The 27,401-nt window shown below is 38.8% G+C and overlaps 1 protein-coding gene across 2 annotated transcripts in view; it reads left to right on the top strand.

The window, feature by feature from the left end:
- The window catches only part of Grin3a (glutamate ionotropic receptor NMDA type subunit 3A), a 169,074-nt gene that overhangs the window by 49,330 nt on the left and 92,343 nt on the right, over positions 1 to 27,401 (top strand). For both annotated transcript variants that reach the window (XM_038348001.1, XM_038348000.1), the window contains exons 2-3: positions 1 to 562; positions 24,209 to 25,256. The exon at positions 1 to 562 is cut by the window's left edge and continues 43 nt beyond it. In XM_038348001.1, coding sequence (XP_038203929.1) covers positions 1 to 562; positions 24,209 to 25,256 — 1,610 coding nt within the window. The remainder of the gene's footprint in view (positions 563 to 24,208; positions 25,257 to 27,401) is intronic.

Genomic DNA, 27,401 nt, shown 5'->3' with positions numbered 1-27,401 from the left:
CTGATGCTGATGTCACTGTCTCAATCCTGGCCATGAACAATTGGTACAATTTTAGCTTGTTGCTATGCCAGGAAGACTGGAATATCACCGAGTTCCTCCTCCTTACCGAGAATAACTCCAAGTTCCACCTCGGATCTATCATCAACATCACTGCTAACCTGTCTTCCACCAAGGACCTCCTAGGTTTCCTGCAGGTCCAACTGGAGAGCATTAAGAACAGCACATCCACGATGGTAATGTTCGGTTGCGACATGGAGAGTGTCCGGCAAATTTTTGAAATTTCCACCCAGTTTGGTCTATCGCCTCCTGGGCTCCACTGGGTTCTAGGAGACTCCCAGAATGTGGAGGAACTAAGGACAGAAGGCCTGCCTTTAGGGCTCATTGCTCATGGAAAAACAACACAGTCCGTCTTTGAGTTCTACGTTCAGGATGCCATGGAGTTGGTTGCAAGAGCTGTAGCCACAGCCACCATGATCCAGCCAGAACTTGCTCTCCTTCCCAGCACGATGAACTGCATGGATGTGAAAACCACAAATCTGACTTCTGGACAATATTTATCAAGGTAGGATGCAAAAACTGGATTACATTCTCACCCAAGGAACTGGGATAGCAAGTAAAACATTCCTATCTATCCACTGTGCAGAAATCTTGATTCTGGGTAGCTTTATAGGCCAATAGTTCTTGGTTAGGGACAATAGAAGAATGGTATCTCGTGATCTGTTGTCTGTAATTTGATTCATAGTCTTTGCCGTATATTGTAGAGACAGGACTCCACTCTGGCTATTTCTTCTTTCACTGTTGAGTTCATGACAGATTATTTAAAAACTGTGAGCCTCAATGTTCTAACTAGTAAATTGGGATAATATGGGATGGCTTAATATAGTATACTAAATAGGCCATGAACTTGTATGAAAATAATTAACCCATGCTTAACTCATAGTAGATAAAAGCAAGGAGTATTTCTTTCTTAGTTTATTCTTTCCCACATCCATAGACTTGAAAAAATCTCTCTAAATATATACAAAGAAAAAATTAGTTACATGAAACTAGACTTTTCTCTCCTAAAATTGTTTAAGGCAGTTTAGACTCTGGTTAAAAGCAGAGACGCCAGAACCAGAATCTTAACTCTGCCTCTTTATTCCTGTATCACCTGATCTCTTTTCCTAGTCACTTAGGTTTTACGTCTGCTTATTGAAAATGAATAGAAAAATCTAAATATATAAGCATAGGATCTGGTTACTTGTGGAATGTTTGTGATAGATGACAGATAGAAAATAGAAGATATAAGATGTGTGGATGATAGATAAATAGGTGATATGCAGAGAACAGATAGATAGATAGATAGATAGATAGATAGATAGATAGATAGATAGATAGATAGATAGGGTATATAAAAGTAAGAATTCCATAAGGATGTTTATTATTTTACACATAATTGCATGTATATATATTATAATTTGGTACCTTTACTGTTGAGTAGCTCACTTGATTCAGAAGATGGAATGAAAAACTCCATCTAAAATAAAAGATGATCTCTCATATAGAAATAGCCTTATAATTACTGAAGAAAGGGGAATGAATGTCCTTAATGATGATTTCAGGCTACTTGATTTTTATCTGGAAAAGGATGATCTGTGGTCAGAGAGACTAGGTCAAAGAATGATGCAGTTTCAGAGGTGAATCGTCCCAGTAGGCTGAGTTTAAGGCAATACTCTTAAAGAAGTGGCATTTTGTATATTTTGAATATACAAAATATAAGGAAATTTTATAGAAAACACTAATATTTAATAAAAGGCCAGAATGCCATCATAATTTCACACATGATTGTGCTGAGCTCTTACGCTACACAAGCAATCTGCCAACAGCCAAGTGTGACAGAAGCGAAGATAAAGCACCGCCTAGTGTTGTTGACAAAGATGTGAAGTGGGTATGGGGCACACACCCCTAACTGCAGCATTTGGGAGGCAGAGGCAGGAGGGCCTTTGTGAGTTCAAAACCAGCCTGGGTTGCACAGCGAGTTCCAGGCCATCAAGGAAACACAGCAGGACCTTGTTTCAAAAGGAAAAAAAAAAGTAAAGTAATTCAAATTAAATTTTAAAAATCTATTAATGATAAAATTGGATATTATGCCATCCTAACTTTCCCTATTCCATGTAGTGTTTTGATCTACATAAGATCAAGCTTATTCGATATTTTACTTTGCAGCATCTGCACAGAGTTAACCCGTTTGTACACAATACTGAGTTATACAACCCTAGAACATAACTGAGGTTCAAGGTTCTATTTAGGAAAAGAAAGCTTCTCCTTTCTCAACACCATGAACAGAGCTCCAATTTAAAATCCCAAACAGTGTTTACTTAGGAGGACAGTCACAGCGGTAGACAGGAGAAACCGCAGCTGAAAATCATATCATGTCATCTAGCATCTGCTTGTCTCATGTAAAGTGAACACCCCAAGAAAAATATCTGTTTGGGTTCTAAAAACATTTAGGAAAAACAAGTAAGAATATTTGTTGATTTGGGTTGTATATACCCCAGGCATTTATCAACGTCAAATTATCCTTCTGGCTTTCCAAGGTTTAATTTACAGTAAAATCCCATTTCTTAGGTTGGCAAGGTTGCTCAATGGGGAAATCAGTATCCACCAAAACTACGATTTGAGTTACATAGTAGAAGGAGAGAACTGGCTCCTGGATATTGTCTTTTGACCTCCATACTTGCACAATATCACACACACACACACACACAATATAATTTAAAATCTTCCTCCACAAGGATCCTATGGCACTTTTTATACTGAATTCCACAGCAGTACTTAGCCTGCTCTATCCTGACTTGTCTGCTCTCTGAGGAGAATACAAATTCCATTAGGTGGAAACACTATTTTTCAGCCTAGTCCAAAACCTAGCATCTAGCATGCTTAATAGATAGTTACTGAAATCTATTTAAAGAGAAAGGAAACTTTCTATCTATTTGTGTCGTCCCCACTCTCATTCACTGTGAGGAAAATGGAGAGCTGGTGAGCAAAGACTTTCTAAACTAAATGCAAACTTGCCATTTGCCTATCTGCGTGTGCTCTTTCCTATTATTTCTTTCACTTTTGTCTCTGTGGTGAAAGGTTCTATCCTCATGACTGTCTCCACATATTTTATTCCACAAAGTCGGAAAGTTATAAGAGTGTGAGATTTGGCGCCCGGGGGCAGTTCACAATGCGTAGGGGTCAGCGACAATATTTTCATCCCCGTTGGGGAGGTATGAGAAATAAGCTCAAAGTACTTCAGAAAATATGCCTAGGACTTTTTTTTTAAACTCCCAGAGGAATACCGTCAAAGAAAAAAAATTCAAAGTGTCAGGACGGGGTCAGGGACAGTGGGCAAATCCCCGGAAGGTGTCTTTATAATGAATAACTTAAAGGTTGCCTTAAGCCAGAAAACAGCTGCAGATTTTCCATCATCCTTATTTATTTTGTTTAACGCGGCCTCTTAGAAAGTTAGTTATTCTCAGCCCATAAGTCACATCTGCATACAGTAATTTTTCTTAATTGTCCCTAAATTCTGCGAGGCTGACCCCACTCCCTCGCTGCGTAATAAAAGCCAGGGGCATAATGAGCTGTGACTAGATGCTGCCCGAGTTATGCAAGCTTTCATTTCTCACACAGCCATTTTCGGTTTGGGCTGACAGAATTGTTAACATTTTAAAATGTTAATGAAATCGCCCCAAACATGGCATTTTCAGCACAGGCTTTTAGAGTAGGAAAATAATTTCTTGTGGCAGACTACACAGACATAATTACAGGTAAAGGGATTTCATTCTTCTCAGTTGCCCATAGCCAGAGCAAATGTCCATCACGACTCAGTGTAGACAAAAGCGCAGGAGGACCAAGGTCTTTATGTTATCTTTAACAATGTATTAGAAAGTTGTTTTACTAAGTGTTAATTGTTTGGGGCAGCCGTAGATGGTACATTATTTTGACAATGCCTCCATGAATGCACGTCTCTGTGTTTCTAACCAATCAATGACTATTTCTTCAACTAGGCGGAAGTAGATATAATGAATACTTGAGTGTCTCATTTTAGAACTGACAGCGTAATACATAAAGGGAAACTATAAAATTCTTGGATACGTGCTTTTTTTTTCCCCATGAGAGAAAAGGGTCTGCCCTTTAACCTTCGATCTTCTTATCTTGGGTATCCCATGAGCTGGGATCACAGGACTGAATCTCTATGCCTAGATGTTTATGCGCTTTTTCAAATACACAAAGAAATAAAATCATTAACATTCTCATAGATTTGGTGGTATGTTTTAATAAATGAATAAAAGTTTTCATGTTTGGTGTAGATGGAACTTTCTCTGGGCAGCCAACCAGCTCCCAAATAAAGACACAGAAACTTATTATTAATATGAATGCACCTCGCTAGTTTAAGCTTGCCCCATTAGCTCTCTTAATTTAACCTGTTTCAAGTCATCTACATTTTGCCTTGGGGCTTTTTACCTTTCTTTTATTCTGAATGTCCTACTTTCTTGCTTCCCCAATGTCTGGCTGGCTGGCCCCTGGCATCTTCCTGGCATCTCTTTTTCTTTCTTCTCTTGAGCCTAAATTTTTCCTCCTACTTACTCTCCCTACCTGGAAGTCCTATCTATACTTTCTCCCTCGCTATTGGCTATTCAGTTTTTTATTAGCCCATTCAGGTAGATACCTTAGGCAGGCACGGTAAAATAGCAACACATTTTTACATAGTTAAACAAATGCTCTGCAATATAAACAAATCCAACACATCTTTACATAATTAAACAAATATTCCACAACATAAATGCAACACATCTTTACATAGCTAAACAAATGCAATACATCTTTGCATAGTTAAATATTCTACAACATATCCTCTTTTTGTCTAAATAAAAGTTTTAGTTTTAACATAGTAAGACTACATACAGTAGGACAATTATCACGTAAGAATTACATTTACAATATCCACTTGGCAAATTCATAGAAAATATTTCGCTGTCTATCCTATAATGGAGGGTCCAAAGTTATGTACGTGGTTCACTCTCCATCCAAACCTGGATTACCAACCCAAAAGTATCTTTTTAGACCTCAAAACATTTTCTTAAATGATTTAAGCCTTTGTGTTTCTTGGCCTTATAAACTTTACATCTCTTATGTAAGTTCTTTTTCTGAATTTGGTAACAAGGAAAACTATAGCTACCTTGTTTTCAACTCCATCAGAGACCTAAGAAGAAAATAATGTTACCAGTATTTTTGAGCCACTTACTACTGTCTCTACTGTCGTGTGTCCTCTGGCTTCTGCTGCCATTCTTATGCTCTCCCTTAGGTTGCTGTGATTCAACATGCTAAAGACCGTTTTCTTTCCTGTGTTTCTCTTTATGTTTACATGGCCAGCCAATGTTGAGATTCACCAGCTTTTTTTAAATAGTAATTCTTTTTTTTAAAATGATGACAGATTTATTTTTATTTTTTAAGATTTATTTATTATGTATACAGTATTCTCAGTATTCTGTCTGCGTGTCTGCCTGCAGGCCAGAAGAGGGCACCAGATCTCATTACAGATGATGATGAGCCACCATATGGTTGCTTTGGAATTGAACTCAGGACCGTTGCAGGAGCAGGCAGTGCTCTTAACCACTGAGCCATCTCTCCAGCCCCCTAATAGTAATTCTTTAATCATTGATTCTGCACATATTATTAAGAATTTATTATATGCCAGGCATGAAGAGATACTAGTAAATTCTAGGGAGAAATGCTAAAGCACATGCTACACACACAAAAATAAATCCCTTTAAATTGATGATGGTCCCATATCCATGCTTATTCCTGAACACTAAAAAATTAAAAAGACACTTGGGGTTTCATGATATTCATTTGGATATTTCTATCTATTAGCACTATTATGCAGTAGCATTTCAAGCTAATCAAAGGTATGTAAACTGTATAACCTTTAAATTTATTGTTAAAACACTTAACCTTACCCGCATTCTAGGGCACTTTCAGGATTAATATAAATCTTCCTTAATTAGGACTTTATGACTTTGTAGTTTAGATTTTTCAGTCATAGGCTATTTAAAATCAAGAGGCAAAATTTGCCTATAGTGAATAATCTCCTAAGTACCTACACCCAGATGGCTGGTTAGCATGCAAGTTGCTACATGAACTTTAAGAGAAATACAGCTGCAATAAACACGGAAGCCCCCGGCTAGATGCTACTGCTCCGCACCAACTCTCTAGTGCCCCCAGGAAAACACATTGCTTATGGGTGACCTTTGCTGTCTGGCTGTGACCCTCTCAGCTTAACTTTCTCTGCTGGAACACTTGGGGAGTTGATACAGAAGAAGATGCATGCTGTAGAGCTTTATATGTGTCTTTTAGGAGCCCTGGTCACTGGACCAGTTGACTGAACCTCTATGGCCATTTTTCTCCATCTGGGTCACTTAAAGAATGACATAAGTTGAGTCTAAAAAATGTTTTTCTAAGTCATGAGGCCCTCAGATAAGGAACACTGGAAAATGCACCTTACCTTGGGACCTTCTTTTGATGAACGCAGGAGGATTCAGGGTCCAGCAGGTTTTAAAGTGGAGACTCTCTCCACATTAGGACAGCTTCCAAGTTGTTGTTTGGCTGAAAGGGAATTGCATTCTTTGTTCACATTTTCACTTCATATGCTTCTATGATAAAATTTGGGGATAGATCAAAACTTCTGAATCTGTAGAGAACAATGTTACAGCTCTACTCTGAATTCTAGAACTCTCTCAGGACTGCTCCCGTCTCCACACTCTGTAACGTTTCAGAGGGATGTCTGGCTGGAAAGTATTCTGTAGTGTTCCATTTCCCGAACCATGCCTCAGCAATACAGGAAGAGAAATCAGCACCAGCACTAGTATTTATGACAGATCTAAAGAACCAGCGTGTAAGTTAGGGCAATACACAAAACAACCAGGGACAGTCAACGGGTGGTCACAAACCTCAATTATGAAGAGCCAAAGTTCATAACAAATCCCAGGGAATAAAGAAAACGATCAGTATGTGAAACAAATCTCTTCTGTGTGGTACATGGGAGAAAAACAAAACAAAACACATCAGGAAGGGTGCTTGCTTGCCCCATACAGCACATCAAAGCAAGGAAAAGATGGTACGTTAGCCATGCATCAGGTTTCTAGCTGCAGCCTCCTCTTCCCACACACCAATAAAGCACTGAACAAAATGTATTGCATTATGACTCATACTTTTAGTAATTTTCTTCTCCCTTGGGAAAATTCAAGAATGTCAGCAGTTCTCCTTCCACTATGAAGTTTTATTTATAGCTGAATATTGCAAGGATTGGCCAAACAGACTCAGAGGATTCATACATGTGTGTATATATTTATTGTCCATTTATGACAGAAGTGTTTTTATTAAAAAAAATGAACCTGTATGTTGTTTTAAAATACAACAATATTAATAATTACACTATATCAGCACCCAGTGCCTAGAGCATCAAAACTTAGCAATTTCTAGCTCCTATTGAGTTCCTTATCATCAGAGAGCTTCCCTATTGAACTAATTTCTATTTTTGTATCTTATCCATTATTCAGAAGGAAACATATTAGAATCTTAATGTTTTGAACACTCTATAAACTGAAAATGCAGAAGCTTTCTGGCTGAGTGAGCCCATTCTTTAGGCAAAGCAGTGGATGCTTTAGGGTACTTATCTGTTCTGAGAAGATGCATATTTAACGGCATTTGCCACACAGATATTATGGAGAAGCTCCCCTGGACAAACACTGAAGGTTCCCAGGATTCACAGCTGACTCCCTGTGACAGATGACTGTGGGTGTCTTCAGCTTGGTAACCTGTGTGGTGACGCTGACCAGCAAAGATGGGGTTCATTCATTCCTAATGGCAATGCTATGACACTACTGCTTTTTCCACGTAAAATGTGTCGAAACACATGCTTTCAGGGATCCCGCTGTCTAAGAAGTCAAAGATGAGGTTAATCAACTGACACTTTAAGAATACTTACACTTTAAGCTACAAGAAGGACTAGTGTAGAAGGAGCGGCAGGCCTGCTTTTCATCCCGCCCGGCTCCCTCCTGGCTAGCTTTACATGTGAAATAACAACACACAAATTGTATTCATTTAAACACTGCTTGGCCCATTAGCTCTAGCCTCTTACTGGCTAACTCTCACATCTTGCTTTAACCCATATTTAGTAATCTGTGTAGCATTATGAGGTGGTGGATTACCGGAAAGATTCAGCATGTCTGACCTGGTGGCTGGCTCCATGGCGTCTCTCTCGGAGAAGAGAGGCATCTCGTCTGACTAATTTCCCTTCTTCCCAGCATTCTGTTCTGTCTACTCCACCTATCTAAATCCTGCCCTATCAAAAAGCCAAGGCAGTTTCTTTATTAACCAATGAGAATCCTCCATCAGACTAGGGATACAAAGAGTTCCTTTGCATAAAGGTTAATATGAATAACGTAGAAATAACATAGAGTTGATGTCTAACTCAGAGACTTGTCTCATAGACAGAGAACTAAAATCAAAGCAGCACGCTCTGATGGAGTTGACAATAGGTGCGTTCAACAAAAGCAAAATGTGTTTTCAGGTTAGCTCTCGGAATAAAAATGTTTAAACCTCTTATAAACATACAAGAAAGAAGATACAGGGGTCTACGTCTGTAAAACAGGCCACAAATGCCAGCCGAGTAAGAAACAGACATGTGGGGCTGGAGAGATGGCTCAGAGGCTAAGAGCATTGAATACACTTCCAAAGGTCCTGAGTTCAATTCCCAGCAACCACATGGTGGCTCACAACCATCTGTAATGAGATATTGCCCTCTTCTAGCCTGCAGGGACATATTCAGGCAGACCACTTTATACTTAATAAATAAATAAATCTTTAAAAAAAAAACAGACATGTGAACGGAGAAAGTCTCCAGGTATGCAAGAGCAGGGTAAAATAATAAAAGAGAACTTTAAAAAGTAAAGGGAATAAAGGTCATAAAGAGCTGGATTTCACAGAGTACTAGTATTCAGGGGACTGGAGAAGCAGTAATAAACCAAGTGAAATGGCTCAGTAGGTAAAGGTACTTGCCACTAGGGGTGACAGCCTCCATGTTCTTACTGTGATGCACCCAAAACCCACATGCTGAATTACATGCAAAAAAATAATATATATGAAAAACAGTTTTGATTAAAGAACTAGTATGTCTGGGCTGAATAAAACCAGAGCAAGAAACAAATACTCAGGCTGAGTATGGAAGAATAAACCTGACAAGTGAGCCCAAGAAATTTAACTAGAACTATGGTTAATAGTTCTAGTTATGGTTATGGTACTAGTACACAGAGAGTTTGCAAGGATGACACCAGGAACAATAGGGTTAAAAATTTCTAACCAGTGCTAGGCATAGTGGAGTGTGCCTGTAAATCCAACCTTGGTCTCGGATGCAGAAGGATTTGGGAGTTCAAGGTCATCCTCAGCCACAGGGGGAATTCAAGGCTAGCTTGGGCTACAGGAAACCTTGTCTCCAGAAGAGAAGGAAAAGGAAGGAAGGAAGGAAGGAAGGAAGGAAGGAAGGAAGGAAGGAAGGAAGGAAAGAAGGAAGGAAGGAAGGGAGAGAGGGAGGGAAGGAGGGAGAGAGAGAGGGGAGGAAGGAGAGGAAGGGGAGGATAGGAGAGGGAGAAAGAAAGAAAGAAAGAAAGAAAGAAAGAAAGAAAGGAAGGAAGGAAGGAAGGAAGGAAGAAAGAGAAAGAAAGACAGAAAGAGGATACACTGTAACTGAGCAAAGACAAAAGGTCAAAATTAATCCTCACAGGCAAGGTTATTAATAGCGCTTTATAGAGGAGGAACAGATCTCCCATTTATCAGAGGAAAAATATTAATTTAATGAGATGATCATGAGGGGGAAAGCCAGCTCATTTGTCAAGGTATGAGAGAATGAGGATGCGGATTTTGTTAATGAACTAAGAACTATCCCAAGGGGAAAATGAATGCTACGGCTTCGTAGAGAAGATAGATGTCCCCATGTATAGATATGATGAGCAGACCATCATAGTGGCAGAGGGGGGTGCAAGGAAAACAGAGCAATGCGGAAGAAACAGAAAACAAGTGAGAACACTCGAAGAGTTCGTGAGCAAAGGAAGAGCAGGGTGAAAGCAAGCAGACGCCCTGTGAAGAGCTGGGTAGAGAAGAAGACAGGCAAGGACGGAACAGCTGGTAGGCAGCATGGGAAAACTGGGAACAACTGGATGTGGACACAACTATTTTAAAGGCCAGAAAAAAAAAAACCCACAAATTTCTCATACACCTATTTTTAAAACTCTATATGCCAAATCAGACAAAATAATTATCTTTTGTTTTTGCTTTGAAAATGCATTAAAGTATGTTCTCATCACAAATTCCCTCCCAGATCCTCCCCACCTCCCCACCCTTCTAACTTCAGGCCTTTTCCTTTCTCTTTAAAAAAAAATAAACAAGCGCATTTTTTAAAAAAAAGAAAAATGTAAAAATAAATGAATAAAACTGAAAAAACACAAGAAACACCGACCCAAAATAGACCATAAAAACACAAAATCGGAGGCCACAAAATACAAGCAAAAGATTAGCAAAGTTTTAAAAATGCCCAAACAAAGTAATATGAGCCAAAAAAAATAGGCAACTACAGTCCATATAACTGTGGAGGTGGATTTTATATATAATATTTTTATAGTCCATGGGAGCAATGGACTCTGGGAAAGGGGAGGATCTCCCAAGAAAGGCAAGATATAATACATAATCGTGGAGATGAGGGGCAGACTGGAGCAGAAGGATTGAGCAGAAAGGGGAAGAGAAGAGGGTGGTAAAGAAAAGAACACAGAAAGGGGCAGCTAATACTCAGGGCCTTGTGAGGGGATATACAGAGACCTACAACAGTAGAAGCTTTTAAAAATATGGTATATATGAAATAGATCTGAATAGAGTCACTAAATGAGAGGGAAAACAATGCCCAACAGGATTTCTGTCACCACCAAGTGAAAGTTCCAGGCTAGGAATGGCTTACATCTAATTGAATTGTTGACCATTGTTGATTCCTTGGGGTCCCATGAAATCGCTAAACAATTCAGGCTATTGTCAATGTTATTTATTGATTTATTTATTGATTCATTAATTTATAGTGCTATTTATTTATTTTAATATCAAATTATATTGACTCAATATTAAATATATAATACAATTTATAATATTGATTAGTATACATATAAAATATATATGCATATATATTTATCATTGAACTCAGAGAAGTTAAGCTGGCTTGTAAATAGAGCCTCAATTTAAAATTTTTAAGAAAATAGTACTTGTTGTGGTGGGTGACACTTTAAAATTTAATTTTAGAAAATTTTAGAGCAAGTTAAAAGGTAAAATGAATAATGTGACTTTTTCCTATAATGTGATCTATACAGATAATGTGACTTATTCAGATAAATTGCATTAGGTAAAATATGAATAATGAAACTCATTAAAAATTAAGATAAACACAGCAATTACCATCCCATAGAAAATGTATGCTGACTTTCTCTAATTTGTACCTAGCATGTTTACCTGCTTAAAATAGCCTATTAAATTAGGAAGCAGATTTTCATTTGTGAAAGTACAATAAGCAAAAGCTCAAACCATTCCAGTAATACAGCTATTAGCCGTTTTGAAAGCAAAAGCTCAAATTATTGGAGTAGTTTGTATATGACCAAAGTAATAAGTACAGCTAGGCATCTGGATCTCAATGATACAGTTCTAAAATTATGTAGTAAATGTGAGTGAAAAAAGAAATTTTATGATTAGTCAAAATTAGAAGCCATAAGCCAGGTCGTGTGATAAAGCTACAAAATGATGGAATCAAATAAATCCAAGGGCTTTTTTGCTTTTTTCTTACCGTTGTTCATTTGTTCTGTGGCTTTGTTTGCAGTGTTGAGGATTGAGTTCAGCCTCCCATGGGTGAGGAAAGCTCTGTATCTCCAGCCTGCAAAGAGTAGTTGTTTGGAGATGTATTCTCACCAAGTTCCTTAGCCTGGCCTATCTTACTCTGTAGTCAGAGCAGGCCTTGAACTTGTGAACCTCCTTCCTGGGCCTCCTGAATGATGATGGGACTGTAGGCGTGGATGATCAGGCCCAGCCAAGCTTCTTTAAAATAAATAATTAAAATATGCAAAGCTCTTAAAGTCATAATTGCAAAAACCTAATTGGCAACTAGGAAGTAAACATAACATACTAACGTAGATTTTTCTTTTAAAAGAACAGACTGCAAGTAAATTTGGCACCATTAGAAATATCAAGAGGTAGTTCTCTTTAAAGAAAAATACAAAGTACTAAAATTGTGTAGTAGAAAATTTGAAGAAATCATAAGTGTAATCATACAGATGTGATCAAATTGCCTACCACCACACAGATATTGCACAAAATAGATCATATCTCCAAAAATGCACCTAAGCTAGATGATTCATCTGGTCTTCCAAATCTTTAAAATATAGACAGTTCTAGTGATACAAAGAAAAAAATTATAGGTGACCTGATGCAATTCTAAAGTGTACTTCTTTCATAAATTAAGGTTACCTATTTTAAAAGTAGTTCCTGCTACTGCATATCAAATATTTGTTCTAAGCACCATGCCAAGAAACTTCTATACATTGTCACAATTAATTTGAGTGCTGCGAACACCTTGAACAGTGCCACACACTTAAATGCCAGTAATGCACGAATAGGACGACGAATAGGAAGATATGTGGCACAGCTGCATGTATGCCCACATGTGGGGGTGGGACATGGTCCTGCCATGGCCCAAAACCTTAGACCCTTACTAGCCCCAGCTGACAGCTGTCTTTCAGGAATAGAAATCCATTATTAAAAGATGCTCTGCTTCATTTTGTTCAAAACATTATGGCTATGTGATCCACTTCCAGATGTTAAAAATTTTCAATATACTGTCTAAAATCCCTATAAATTACAAAGCTGCAGTGGCTGTTTGCATAATTTTGATATAAAAACAATGAATTCATTTCTGTTGATACAGATCTATTCGATTTGACTGTATTAAAAAGCATGCAGAGGGAAAGAACAGGATAATATCTTCTAACTTAAATCACAAACTACACTAAATAAAAGTGCATCAATTAATATGCCAGCTAAAGTTTTTAAAATATAAATAATAGAGAAAATAATTTAAGCACACATACAAAATCAGATATTTGCATATATTGTTCATCAGATCTCATAAGAAACAAGTGAAGAACATAGAAGATCTCTTAAAATATAGTTAACAAGTTTTATTTTATAAGTGAAGCCAAAATTAATAAATATTTTCTCTTCCATTGAACATTTATAGAAATGAATTAAACATTTCTCCCACAAAAAAATAACTCCCCTTTCTATAATACAAAAGGAAATAAGCACATTATATTTGATGCCATATTTATATCTTAAATGTCTACTATAGAAAAAATTATGATCACAAATGTGCCTACACTAACATAAAATAAAAAAGGGAAAGACAGAAAAGCCTAGAAATTAAATAGAATTAACAAAATAAAAAGCAAATCAATTGAGAAGAAATTAAGCAAGAACCTTAGCACATGTAATATTTCATACAGCTCAATAAATAGTTATGAATTCCCAGAATAAAATCATTTGCCAAAGTTGACCCAGAAAGGGGGAAAGCTTAACTGAGAAGCTGGAAATGTCATTAAAGAATTACATACATTTTTTTCTGACTGGGGTTGAAAGCAGCACAAATCTATGATTATAAACATAAATATTCATAGGACAGCTTGACATCAGGACCGTTTAGCAAAACAATACCAGTGGTTTCTGATTCAGGGACCATTATTTCCCTAACCATGGCTTTTGACCATGTTTGTACTACCAGGCATGAATTTCTTCCTATGGAACAAGCCTCAAATCCAATCCAGAGAGTGGTTGGTTACCCCCACCCTATAAACAGTCCTGTCCCTATTACATAATCAGCACATCTTACCTGATAGGTAGTATTGTAGCATGTTGGGTCCTCTTAGGAAGACTTAATCCTTTTCCCCTGCTGGCACTCTGAGTAGCACTTTGAGCTCTACGAAAACCAGCCAACAAAGAGAGTTTTCTGACCACTTCAAGATTGATTTCTCAATATCCTGAAACCTTTGTGTGTGGTATCTCTGCAATAAGGCTTACCATCTCGCTCTGTTGGACAGCCAAGAGTAATGATAATAGCCTATATTGTTTTGGATACTTCTGTGGCCTCCCTGGCTGTTAACTCATAGAGAGGTAATCCATTCCTGGCACTAGGATTTTCATTTAATAACTCATGTTGTGTGGGAGCAGCATTGTTTACTCAGGCAGGTTACTGTCCAAACTTTATTTTTTGTTACTGTTGATATATATATGTTTAATTAGCTCACAAGCTAGTGGGGTTTCTTAAGGCCTCCCCATATATCTTTAATTTGTTAATCCACCTGCTATTCCAACTTTCTCCCACTCTGTACCCCAACCCATTTAAACCTTCAGCTCCTAGTATTACCCCCTCTATTATTTTATACCATGTGTGTTCTACTACCTATTCTTATTTTATTTCTTACTTGGGTTGCAAGATCAGACTCCCATGTAGCTTCTTCATACATAGTTCATTTTAGTTAGCCCCTCCCTTGCACCCTTGTTTCCTATTCCCGTCACTCCGCTACCTGCTTGAACCTTTCTGTTCTCAATATTCCCCCTCTCTATTTTTATTCTACCTATATTCTAATAACCCCCTCTGTCTAAATGCACCTCACACCAAAAACCCCTTTCAAGTTTCCCAGGTTACACCTGCACCCCAGGTTAGAATCTTATTGCAGTGGAGATGAAATTTTCAAAAAACAAAAACTGAAAAAATCGAAATTGGAAAAAAGGCAGTCCCAGGTAGTTTCAAACCTGAGTGCAAAAACTCAGGGGTAGAACACTGATCCACTAAAAATTAATTTCATCTTTTCTTAGGAAAGTCCTTCACTTTCTGTCTCTTAAAAATACCTTTCCACCTCATCCCAAAAATAGAATAAAATTTCTCTCACTGAATTAGAAAAGAATCTAATTGGATCTCTGACTTATCTTTTTAATTTTTAAAATTATTTTTAGATTTATTTATTTTACTTTGTGTACGAATGTTTTTCCTGCATGCATGTCTGTGTACCATGTGCATGCTTGGTGCCTGTGGAAGGCAGAACTGTCATATGCCCTGGAACCAGTCATGGCTGTGAGCTACCATGTGTGTTCTGGGAACTGAACTCAGGTCCTCCGCAAGAGCAGGGAATGCTCTTAACCATGGAGTCATTTCTCCGACCCTCTATAATTTATCTTTAAATTGTCCTAAATGCATTTAGCCAGTCAGTAGACCTCACACAAACTTCCTGATGGCATCTACCCAATGTCTACCTGTCTCCCTGCCCCCCCCCCTTATAATCTCTCTGGCTTCAGCCTCTTGCCAAAGGAAAAATTGTATCATTTCCCCACATGTGCCTTAAGTGTGTAAGAGTTTCACAGGTGATACTGGTTTTGAAGGCATCAATGGGTCATGTAAAGCAGCTGAGACTTTGCACTGAAAGAGGCCAGGAGGGACCAATGCACAGCTTCAGATGCAGTAGAAGCACCAAAATTAAAAGAACCATAGAAAGAAATTGGGTTTTGACATCATGGGGCAGGGTCAGAGTCCCTGAGAGAGTTCAGGAAGAGCTGAAGGTGTAAGCCAGTTTCAGTAAACACCAAAGCATTTTGGAGATGCCAATATTATGGAATGTCCACCAAGTAGCAGCTATGGAGTGGAGCCCAGCTGAGCCGAGAAAACAAGCTGTGTGCGCTTTGAAGGCAATTTGGGGCCCAGTTGATTACAAGCGGGTCCCAGATATCAAAAACTGAGGTTGGCATTGGTGGGCTGTGGTTTTTATTTTGTTTGAATGTAATTGTGCCATGGTTGAGTAAAAAGCTTCCAAAATGTTTTATTTTACAGGAGCCCGCAGTTAAGAGAATTTGGCATTTTACAGAGACTTTAGGATTTTAGAAAGACTGGAGTTTTAGGGAAAATTTAAACTTTGAAAGAGACATTCAGTATTTTAAAGAGATAGAACTTTCAAGTTATCAGAATTTTTAAAGACTGTGGAACTTTTAAAAGTTAGAATTTTTACTTCAGTGTAATACTCCACAGTGTTAACGTACCACATTTTCTTTATCTATTCTTCAGTTGAGGGGAATCTAGATTGTTTCCAGGTCCTGGCTATTACAAATAATGGTGCTATGAACATAGTTGAGCAAATGTTCTTGTAGTGTAAGTGTGCCTCCTTCGGATATATGCTCAAGGGTAGAATTGCTGGGTCTTGAGGTAGATTGATTCCCAATTTTCTAAGATACCACCATACTGATTTCCAAAGTGGCTGTACAAGTTTGCCCTCCCACCAGCAAAAAGGGAGTGTTCCCCTTACTCCACATCCTCTCCAACATAAGCAGCCATTAGTGTTTTTGATCTTGGCCCTTTTGACAGGTATAAGATGATATCTCAGAGTCATTTTGATTTGTATTCCCCTGATAGCTAAGGATGTTCAACAATTCCTTAAATGTCTTTTGGTCATTTGAGTTTCTTTTGCTGAGAATTCTCTGTTTAGATCTGTACCCCATTTTTTAATTGGATTATGGGGTGTTTTGATGTTTAGTTTCTTCAGTTCTTTATATATATATATTAGAGATCAGCCCTCTCTCAGAAATGGGGTTGGTGAAGATCTTTTCCCATTCAGTAGGCTGCCATTTTGTCTTACTGACCATGTTCTTTTCCTCATTGAAGCGTCTCGGTTTCAGGAGGTCCCATTTATTTCTTATTGCTCTTAGTGTCTGTGCTACCAAAGTTATATTTAGGAAGTATTCTCCTGTGCCTGTGAGTTCAAGGCTACTTCCCACTTTGTCTTCTATCACATTCAGCATAACTGAATTTATATTGAGGTCTTTGATTCATTTGAACTTGAGTTTTGTGCATGGCAATAGATATGGATCTATTTAAGTTCTTCTACATGCCAGCCTTTGTGCCAGCACCATTGGTTGAAGATTCTTTTTCCATTGTACAATTTTGGATTCTTTGTCGAAAATCATATGTTCATAGGTGTGTAGATTAATATCAGGGTCTTTAATTCAATTCCATTAATGTACATGTCTGTTTTTATGCTAATACCAAGCTGTTTTTATTACTCTAGTAGAGCTTGAAGTCAGGGATGGTGATAGCTCCGGAAGTTCCTTTATTGTACAGAGTTCTTTTGGTTATCCTGGGTTTTTTTGTTTTTCCATATGAAGTTGAGTATTGCTCTTTTGAGGTTTGTGAACAATTGTGTTGGGATTTTGATAGGCATTGCATTTAATCGGTAGATTGCTTTTGGTAAGATTGACATTTTTACTATGTTGATCCTACCTTTTCAAGAACGTGGGAGATCTTTTCATTTTCTGATATCTTTTTTATTTTTTTCCTCAAAGATTTAAAGTTCCTGTCATGCAGGTTTTTCTTTGTTTGGTTAGAGTTATTCAAAAATATTTTGTGTTATTTGTGGCTATTGTAAAGGTGATGTTTCTCTGGTTTCTTTCTCAGGCCATTTATCATTTGTATATAGAGATTTGCAGGCAAATGGATGGAGCTATAAAAAAAAACATCCTTAGTGAGGTAACACAGACCCAGAAAGATAAACATGGTATGTACTCAATTATAAGTGTATATTAGACATAAAGCAAAGGATAACCAGACTACAGTCCACAGCCCCAGAGAAGCTATGTAAAAAGGAGGGTCCTAAGATGAACATATATGGTGGGTCCCAAGAAGGGGAAATAGTTAAGATCTCCTGGGAAATCTGGGAGCTAGGGTAGAAGGGAGGGTATGGGGCACGGGAGCATGACTGATTGAGATGGCCAAATTGGGGGAGGGACAGAGAGGGAGAGCAATGAAAGAGACATCTTGATAGAGGGAGAAATTATGGGGTTCAGGAGAAATCTGTTGCTAGGGAAATACCCAGCCATCCACAATGATGATCTCAGGTAAGAATTTAAGCAGTAGTGGAGAGGGTGCCTGAATGGGCCTTCCTCTATAATCAGATTAGTGACTACCCTAATTGTCATCTTAGACATCCAGTAACTGATGGAAGCAGATACAGTGACCCACAGCCAAGTGCTGGGCTAAGAAAGCTCTTGGAGTTCAGTTGAAAAGAGGGAGGAGGAATCACATGAGCAAGGGGGGGGGACAAGATCATGATGGGCAAAACCACAGAAATGGCAGACCTGAGCTAGTGGGAGCTCACAAACTCTGGCCTGACAGCTGGGGAACCTGTATGGGATTGAACTAGACCCTCTGAATATGGGTGACAGTTATGTGACTTGATCTGTTGTGGGGTGTTGGGAGAGTTCCTAGAAGTGGGGCCAGGACTTACAGGTGCATGAACCGGCTTTTTGGAGCCCATTCCTTATAGTGAGATATCTTGTTCAGCCTTGATGGGGGGGAAGGGAGAAGGGGAGGGAGGGGGAACTGGGCTTAGTATGTAAAATGAAAAATAAATTTTAAATAAAGAAAACATTAGATTTTTTAAATTGTTATATTAACATTAACATGATATCTTGGGGACAAATGAGAAAGGAAAGGTTCTGTTTGAGTACTGATCCATTTGTGTGTCCAGTTGACAAGGGGTCAGCTGTGCTGGCTTGTTTTTTGTCAACTTGACACAGTGAGAGTCATTTGGCAAAAGGAGCCTTCATTGAAAAAACGCCTGCCACCAGATTGGCCTATGGGCAAGTTTGTGGGGTATTTTTTTGATTGGTGATTGATGTAGGATGTAGGAGGGCCCAGCTTACAGCAGGTAGTGAAACCCCTGGGCTGGTGGTTCTGAGCAATATAAGAAAACAATGTGGGCAAGTCATGAAGACCCAAACCATTAATCATTAATCATTCTTGGCCTCTGCTCCAGTTCCTGCCTCCTGATTCTTACCTTAAGTTCCTGTCCTGACTCCCTTAGATAATGGACCATGATATGGGATAAACCATTTCATCCACAAGTTGCTTATGGTCATAATGTTTTACCGCAGCAATAGAAAACTTAACGAAGACACCAACTTTCGAGTTGTCAAAGGCAACACTTTATTTAGCGGCATCCTCCTTGAGTCTCCTTTTTCTCAGAAATAATGTCTACATTATCAGAAAATCTGTCCATTCCAGCATAAGAACATATCGAGATCTAAGACCACACGTACTACAGTTACCCCTCAGCCCACACCATCTTTTGTCTGTAGAATGGGCTCCTAAATGGTATTGTTTCTGCTCTGGGCATTTTAGTTAATTATCATTCAGCAACATGGCAATCCTGTTGGGACAGAAGGCAAGTCATCGCACTTTTATGTTCAAACTACACTAAGCTATGTGAATCTCGCATAAAGACAAAATAAAGTCCTTGTAATGACCCAAAACAACTAGTTTTTTGCAAACTCGCTGTTCTATACATTTTCTCTGATTTCATCTTCAACTACCTGCCCTCAAAGATACCAAACACACACCACATCAGTGATGCGGGACTTGATTTTTAATAAGCTGTCACCTTCTCAGAAAGAAGTTGTTGCCAACTTTACTTTCCCTCTTTTGCAACAAGTACTCTAAAATATCCCACATCTTATTACTTTCCTGAAATGCTTAATTCTTTCTCTTTCTGTAACGTCTAAGTACATAACTACTATCTCTCCTATGCACCAAGCATCTAGAACTAGAACAGTGCCTTACCTATAGTGACTATTAGTGACTAAGTAAATGTTTGAATGATTGATGTATCATCTATTAAAGCATATTTCTTCATTTGTTTAATGAATAAGAACATCTTTTGTTAACATATTAAGATTTTGTAGGCAAATATAGCTTTTAAAATAGATCATAGATATATTAAACACTGACCTGGTATATAATGTGAGCTGTCTCAAGGATAGTTTAGTGTAACTTTCAAAGTGCACATTTTGTTTATGTTGCCTTACAAATCAACACTTATTCCTTTTTCTTTTCTTTTTCTTTCCTTTTTGGTCTTCAAGACAGTGTTCCTCTGTTGTTTTTGGAGCCAGTCCTGGATCTAGTTCTTGTAGACCTGGCTGGCCTCGAACTCACTGAAATCTGCCTGCCTCTGCCTCCCAAATGCTGGGATTAAAGGTGTGCGCCACCACCACCTGACTTGAACTTCTTTTCTAAAAAAAAAAAAAAAAAAAAAAAATGCGCAAATCACGGAGCTAAACTAGGTTCTTGCTTCTACAGTGAGAGTCAAGTGCCATGAATCTGTTTACCAAACAAAATCAAATACATTATAATATTCTTCCACATGGTCTTGGGGTCATCATCAATTCTTTCTTGTACACATTTTACTTGTTTCCAAGTCAATATAACTACCAAAGTCCTCTGGCTATGGCATTAAGCTGCTCAGACGCCTCCGAGGCTCTTGTTTTATTATTAAAATAAAATTCAATCTTACAGAGCAGGTGTGTGAACCTCTGTACTCTACATGCCACCTGTTTTCCCTACATTAAATGTTAATGTTTTCTGCTCCACATGCCAATCAGATTGTTGTGTTTACTACTCCCTCTTATGTTTCCTGCCTCTTTTATTTGTAACATTTCTGAATCTGGAAGATGTGAAGAGAGTGCTGATCGAGGTTGGAGCAGTTGATGGATAAACACAGAAACTCGTGATGCTGTTACTGCTTTGGATGCAAGCTCTCAATTCTATGGAACAACCTTAAGATTGTGTTTGCCCAGTGTTTATAGCCATAATGTTCCCCACGATTGTGATGCACTTCTAGTCAGCTGCATCCTACAAGTTTTCTCTATATGACCCCTTGTTGAACTGAGTTCTGTGTATTCTAACTATAGTTTATAAACTAAATGGAACCCTGTGCACTTGTCCTCTTAAAATCTTCTTTATGAAGATGAAGGATCTCTCACCTCTTTGCATCTGCTACTTATGAAAAAACAGGGAGGGGATGATAAGATTGGAGGAAAAGAAGGAAAAACCATCTTCCTTCACATTGAAATTTTGGTCATCTTCTTCATCCTTCCAAAACACCACCCAGATACCTGGCAAAGGAAAAGAATCATGTCTCTGCCAAACAACATCCCCTCAGTGGGCCTTCACCGAGGCCTCAGAGTTGACATAATATGTTTTCCACCCTCTGTCTCTGGGCTTTCTTCTTACCACTTGTGTCTCATGACTTGCACCCTTGTTCTGGATTTTGTTCTCACCCCGATAACTGTGCCACTTCTCAGCTTCTCTTCCTGGAAAAGCAAAATTTCTCCTTCCAGACTCAACCCTGCTCTTACTCCTCCCAAGATTCCTTCCTTGGTACCCTAGGTCAGAAAGCCAAAGGTTAGGGAACCCCTCACAGATTACATGGCCTTGACTCACTTACTCATTTTCTTTCCCCTACATCTAGTCCTTGAGCTCTTTAAGCCAATGAGATGGCTTTCATCTCAGTAGCCACAAGTGCCAAGCACGGTGCCAGGTGTTCGAATTCATTCATCTTGCCAACAAAATGATTCCCCACTTTCTTTTCCTTTCTTGTTCATCCAGGAAGGGTCCAGGGCAAGTACGTAAGAGCTTTGTGGAATTCAATTTAAGCAAAAATGAGATTTCAACCTTTTAATCTTTCAGGTAATAGGGTGAAAATCCAGACTCAGCTACCCTTTGTCATTCTTTCACAAAGAATACATGGTGAGGATGACTGTAACTGAGAGCTATTGATGAGATGGTTTTCATTTATCCTCACTATAAAATGAAAAATAAAATAGACACAAATGATCTGACTGAGTACGAATTCTCTAAGAGAACATCTCCATGACAGTTTCGCAGTAAAATGTATAGTGGTCTTTCTGGAGAGCAGTGGTTGGAGATATTAGAATCCTGAGTGATCTGAGTGAGTTTTTTTTTTTTTTTTTTTTGACAAATGCCTGCCACAGAGCCACTGGGCATTGTCCTTCTGCCATGGCCATGTTAAATGTTCACACTAATAATGAAGAATAGCTTTACCAGAATGTAGATACCATGCCATCTATGAAAGATTTCTACAGACTTCTAATCTAATACCTTTGACTGGAAGGATTCAAATATCTATTTAGTCAGAGGAAATCTGTCCTGGGTCCTTCCAGTTGAAACTACCATAATTAATCCCTAAATACTCTCAAAATAATGAAGAGCTCTTTTACAACTTTCATTTGATGTTTCTGCGATCACGAAATTGGCAAAATGAGCTTGCCTATTTACCGTCAGCCTTTTAGTGCCCTGAGTTCGGCCACCAGGCCATGTGTGTGCACGTTTTAAGAAATCTAAAGGTAGATATCTCATTAGATGCACCAACATACTTGTTCTTCTTTTACGGTACCAAGGGAATTGTCAATTGATTAACCTATATATGATTTTAATGATTTGGGTCCCTGCTTCTCTGAAGTAGAAAACTGTTTTACAGTCTAAGATAGCTGAGACTTCATTACTTGCTGCGAAATAGAATTTATTTAAGTAACAGAGCCCACTGGGGCGTATTAACATGAGTGATTGCCATTACATGCAATCTAGCACAACAAATCCTGCCATTGCCTTCAGTGACAGCAGCATCTTCAAATGTGATTCTCACTTATCGCTAAGAAAATTAGGACATATTTCACACTTTCCAATTTCTCTATGTCCCCTCTGCAACAGCACGACTTCTTAGCAAGACTTCTTTTGCATCTGTAAATTATGGAATAATACATGTGACAGGCAGTTCATGAATGTGTTTCTCTGGACAGCTAGACCTGTGTTGCTGGACTCCTCAAAACACCTACTATGGTACACCCACATTTCAATTTAATTCCTTCTCATTTCAACTATGCTGAAGTCACTGCTAAGGGTTTATGCTAAGGCAGGGTTTGGCCTCCGGCCAATAATATCTCTACATTGGAAGGTATGTTGTATATTACATGTACTGTTTGAAAACCTTGTAATGCAACAGATTAGTTTCCCTGTTTTTTTTTTCCCCCCTAAGGATGAAATTAAATCTTTGAGTCAAGTAACATGCTCAGGGTCACTATTGTTGGATAACTGGATGGAGATTTGATTTCAGGTCCATCTGATACCAAAGCCTGAGCTTTTATTCTGAAACAAGTATATGTGTTAGCTCTTATCTCTTCTTCCTGCTCAAGACAAACAGATGCTGTGACCAAGCATTTTCCTGTCTTGTCAATGTCAAAATGGAAAGTGCTCAAGTTCACAGGGCTGGAAATCATGGAACATTTACTCATTTTCCTTGCTTTGACTTCTAGGAGATTCTTGCTCTGGAGTCAGGGCCATCTGTTTTCATCTAATGATGAGGGAGGGTAGCCAAAGGCTGTTCTGGGAACAGCAAGTTTATTTATCATTCTTTTCTTTGTTCTGTGGATAGTATCCAGCATGCATCTCTGATTGGCCTCATAAGGAGAGATATGCTAATTTTCTACTCTACGAGGAAAAGCATTATACAAAAGATGGCTATTCCCTAAAGTTATGAATGTAATTTTAAGCAATTATGAAAGAATATACGTAATTATTAAAACTTATTTCTATACCAGAAATTTCATCGAACAGATTTCATCACCATCAAAAAATATAAGCAGTAGAACTGAATGGCAAAGATGTCCAGAACCTCCATAAATTGGAAACCTCTGAAAATATATAATGAATGCTACTTTTAACAATCAGTTGAAATATTTGGAGTAAAAATCAGTTGTTAAGTACCTTCCCAAAAATAGAATCTGAAGGTGAGATCTTATTAGTTCAATGAAATAGAGCACTTCCAGAAAGTCTATATCATTCTTAAGAAAGTATACATAGACAAAGCCTTTGCCTTAAAAGTAGGTCTCTCCAGAGAAGAGTACACCAGTTGGTTTTCTAATACCAAATGGTCAGACCTGAAAGCATACATACAAGTAACAGTATACAGACTGAGCAAGTTATTATACAGACAACAATTAATGAAAAAAGAGGTTATGAATTTTAAAGAGAGTATACAATAAGGTTTAGAGGGAGATAAGGGGAAAGTGATGTAATTATAGTATAGTCTAAAAAATACAAGAAATACCTTAATAGGACTTATTTTTATTAAGACAGAGAAGCAAGGATAAACACTTGTTCTCGACTGTGGCATTGACTTGCTTTCTTTTCACCTTTGATCCTCTTTACCAGGTTTTTAGCCAACACTACTTTCAGAGGTCTCAGTGGTTCCATCAAAGTAAAAGGATCTACCATCATCAGCTCTGAAAACAATTTTTTCATCTGGACTTTGCAGCATGACCCTATGGAAAAGCCAATGTGGACTCGCCTGGGCAGCTGGCAAGGGGGAAGGATTGTCATGGACTCTGGGATATGGCCAGAGCAGGCCCAGAGGCATAAAACCCACTACCAGCACCAAAATAAGCTACACTTGAGAGTGGTGACCTTGATTGAACACCCATTCGTCTTCACAAGAGAAGTAGATGATGAAGGTTTATGCCCTGCCGGACAACTCTGTCTAGACCCTATGACTAATGATTCTTCCATATTGGACGGCCTGTTTAGCAGCCTCCATAGCAGTAATGACACCGTGCCCATCGAATTCAAGAAGTGCTGCTATGGGTATTGCATTGATCTGCTGGAACAACTAGCAGAGGACATGAACTTTGACTTCGACCTCTACATTGTAGGGGATGGAAAGTACGGAGCTTGGAAAAATGGTCATTGGACTGGGCTGGTTGGCGATCTCCTGAGTGGAACAGCCAACATGGCAGTCACTTCCTTCAGCATCAATACTGCACGAAGCCAGGTGATAGATTTCACCAGCCCTTTCTTCTCAACCAGTTTGGGCATCTTAGTGAGGACTCGAGACACGGCGGCTCCAATTGGAGCCTTCATGTGGCCACTCCACTGGACCATGTGGCTGGGGATTTTCGTAGCTCTGCATATCACTGCCATCTTTCTCACACTGTATGAATGGAAGAGCCCCTTCGGTATGACCCCTAAGGGGCGGAATAGAAACAAAGTGTTCTCCTTCTCTTCTGCCTTGAATGTCTGCTATGCCCTTCTGTTTGGCAGAACAGCAGCCATTAAACCCCCCAAATGCTGGACTGGAAGATTTCTGATGAATCTTTGGGCCATTTTCTGTATGTTTTGCCTTTCCACATACACGGCGAACTTGGCTGCTGTCATGGTGGGTGAGAAGATCTATGAAGAGCTTTCTGGGATTCATGACCCTAAGGTAATTGTTTCCTTTGCTCCAGCTCTCCTTACTGTGCCTTGATAATTCCATGTGCTCTGTCTACTTCTGTGGTGTATCTGTCTTCTTCATCTGATTCAAGAATATTCTCTACGTCGGTGGAGATAGGAAAGTAAGTATAGTCAAAAATGAGAACCTGAGCTTTGTTCACAGAGCTCACATAAAAAGCTTGGAGGGGAGGTCTGGCATCTGCTTCTAATCCCAGGGCTGCAGAGGTGGAGACATGTGGATTTTTGGCCAGTGGGTTCAGTGATGCAAGCTAGTGAGAGACCTGTATCTAAACACAAGACTACTGTCATCCTGAGCAGTAACCTTCAAGGTCAGCTTGCATCCACATGTACACACACACAGATGTACACACACACACACACACACACACACACACACACAGAAGTTCACCTACATACATGTATACACCTGAGCAGGAGCACACAAATCTTCTCTATGCCAGCTGCATAGGCCAGTCAAAAAGGTTTTACCTAGTTAAACTAAGTAGATTATAGCTGTTGCTGTTATCATTTGTATTTATTTTTATTCAATGAAACAAAATAGGGAGCATTATTTGTTATTTGGTATTTGTTTTAGAGATAACATTTCTTCTGCAAACATCTGTTAGTGTAGCTTCCGTGGTTCTTTAACCATCTGACAGCATGGCTACTGGGGAGTAATTATACAGCACGACAAGAGTTCATAGAACTTTATCAGCAGAAATCCTAACGACTTGATTAATTACTTTTCAGGGGAAATTAACAGAAATGAACAAGAATGATATTTTATATAGCAAGCCATTTGTTTCATTGTTAAAATGCCCAAAGCAATGGAAAGAACTGACAGGTTATCATAAGCACACTGAGGTCAGCTGTGAGGATCCTCACGAGAATCTGAAGAAGGAATTCTGCAGTGAGGTAGAAAGATTGGCTAAGGGTAGGCTGTCTTTACAGAATAAGGAAAACTGTATGTTCAGCCACCTTTGGTAAAGAATTGGCCCTTACAGTGTCATTAGAATGTCCACAGGCATTTAGAAAAAAAGTTATCTTGGGTGCCTCAGACATCCAACTATGGGGGTAGAAGGAAGTGGAGAGGGAAGACACACACAAATCAAGATGCAATGATCGATTATTTTCAAACTGACTGGACCTGGAATGATTTAGGATGTGTGATTCCAGACAGGAACCACTGAGGAAGGAGGACCTACCCTGAATGTGGGGAGCACCATCCCATGGTCTGCAGACCAAAAATGAGTGCCAATGCAAAAACAGAGGCCAGAAGAGCATTAATCTTCCTGTCTCTCTGCCTCCTGACTGCAGGCATAAGAGCCCCTGCCTTCTATGCATGTCATCATGGCTTCTTGGCAATTGTCTGTACCACCTCAACATAAAACAAAATAATCTCTTCTTGAATTGATTTGCTCTTGTCAGATATGGGGCTCTAGCAATAAGAAAGGCAATTAGTACACTAATACATGTGCAACGCTCAGGCAAGGTTAGCCATATATATCTTCTCTCTGGATTAAAATGGGATCCCTTTCTATGGGTAAGTAATCAGAGACTCCGGTCTAACTAATATAAACAGGGCCAGGGAAGCCCAAAAGTTTACTGAAGCCCTGATAGAGATGCAGATCCTAAGCAGAGAGAATCCAAATGTACAGGAAACAGCTGGTGTAGATGGGAAACACTAAGAACACTCCATGATCAAAGCAAACTGAGCGAAGTCATCTTTCAAATGGTGCAGCCATCATGACTTTTCCAATGTCATGCTCCGGTGTCATGTCAGCACTCAGATTTCAAAGTACTGATCCATATGTTATACATATGAATAATTTTAATTCTTTTCATAAAATGTCAGAAAATTGAAAATCTACCAACTATCCTCAGCAACTGATGGGGTTTCCCAAAGGACCGGTGACATCACCAGAGAATTCTCATGAACAGTTGTAATGAAGACATAAGGTCTATGCCCCAACCAAAAGAACCTGAGAAATCCCACCTATATGCAACTGCAAACATCCTAATGTGTGAAATAAGTCCGCAAGAAGGGACTGAGCTAAAAATGCTTCACTAACTAGGAAAAGAATTGCGTTGGTTCTTAATGAGCACTCAGAGCTTTGTGTTAGGAGCTGGAATCCAG

The sequence above is a fragment of the Arvicola amphibius genome, chromosome 11 (assembly GCF_903992535.2).
Source record: "Arvicola amphibius chromosome 11, mArvAmp1.2, whole genome shotgun sequence".
Taxonomy (NCBI): Eukaryota; Metazoa; Chordata; class Mammalia; order Rodentia; family Cricetidae; genus Arvicola; species Arvicola amphibius.
The sequence above is the reverse complement of the archived record's forward strand: the minus strand, read 5'-3'. Positions and strand labels throughout refer to the sequence as shown.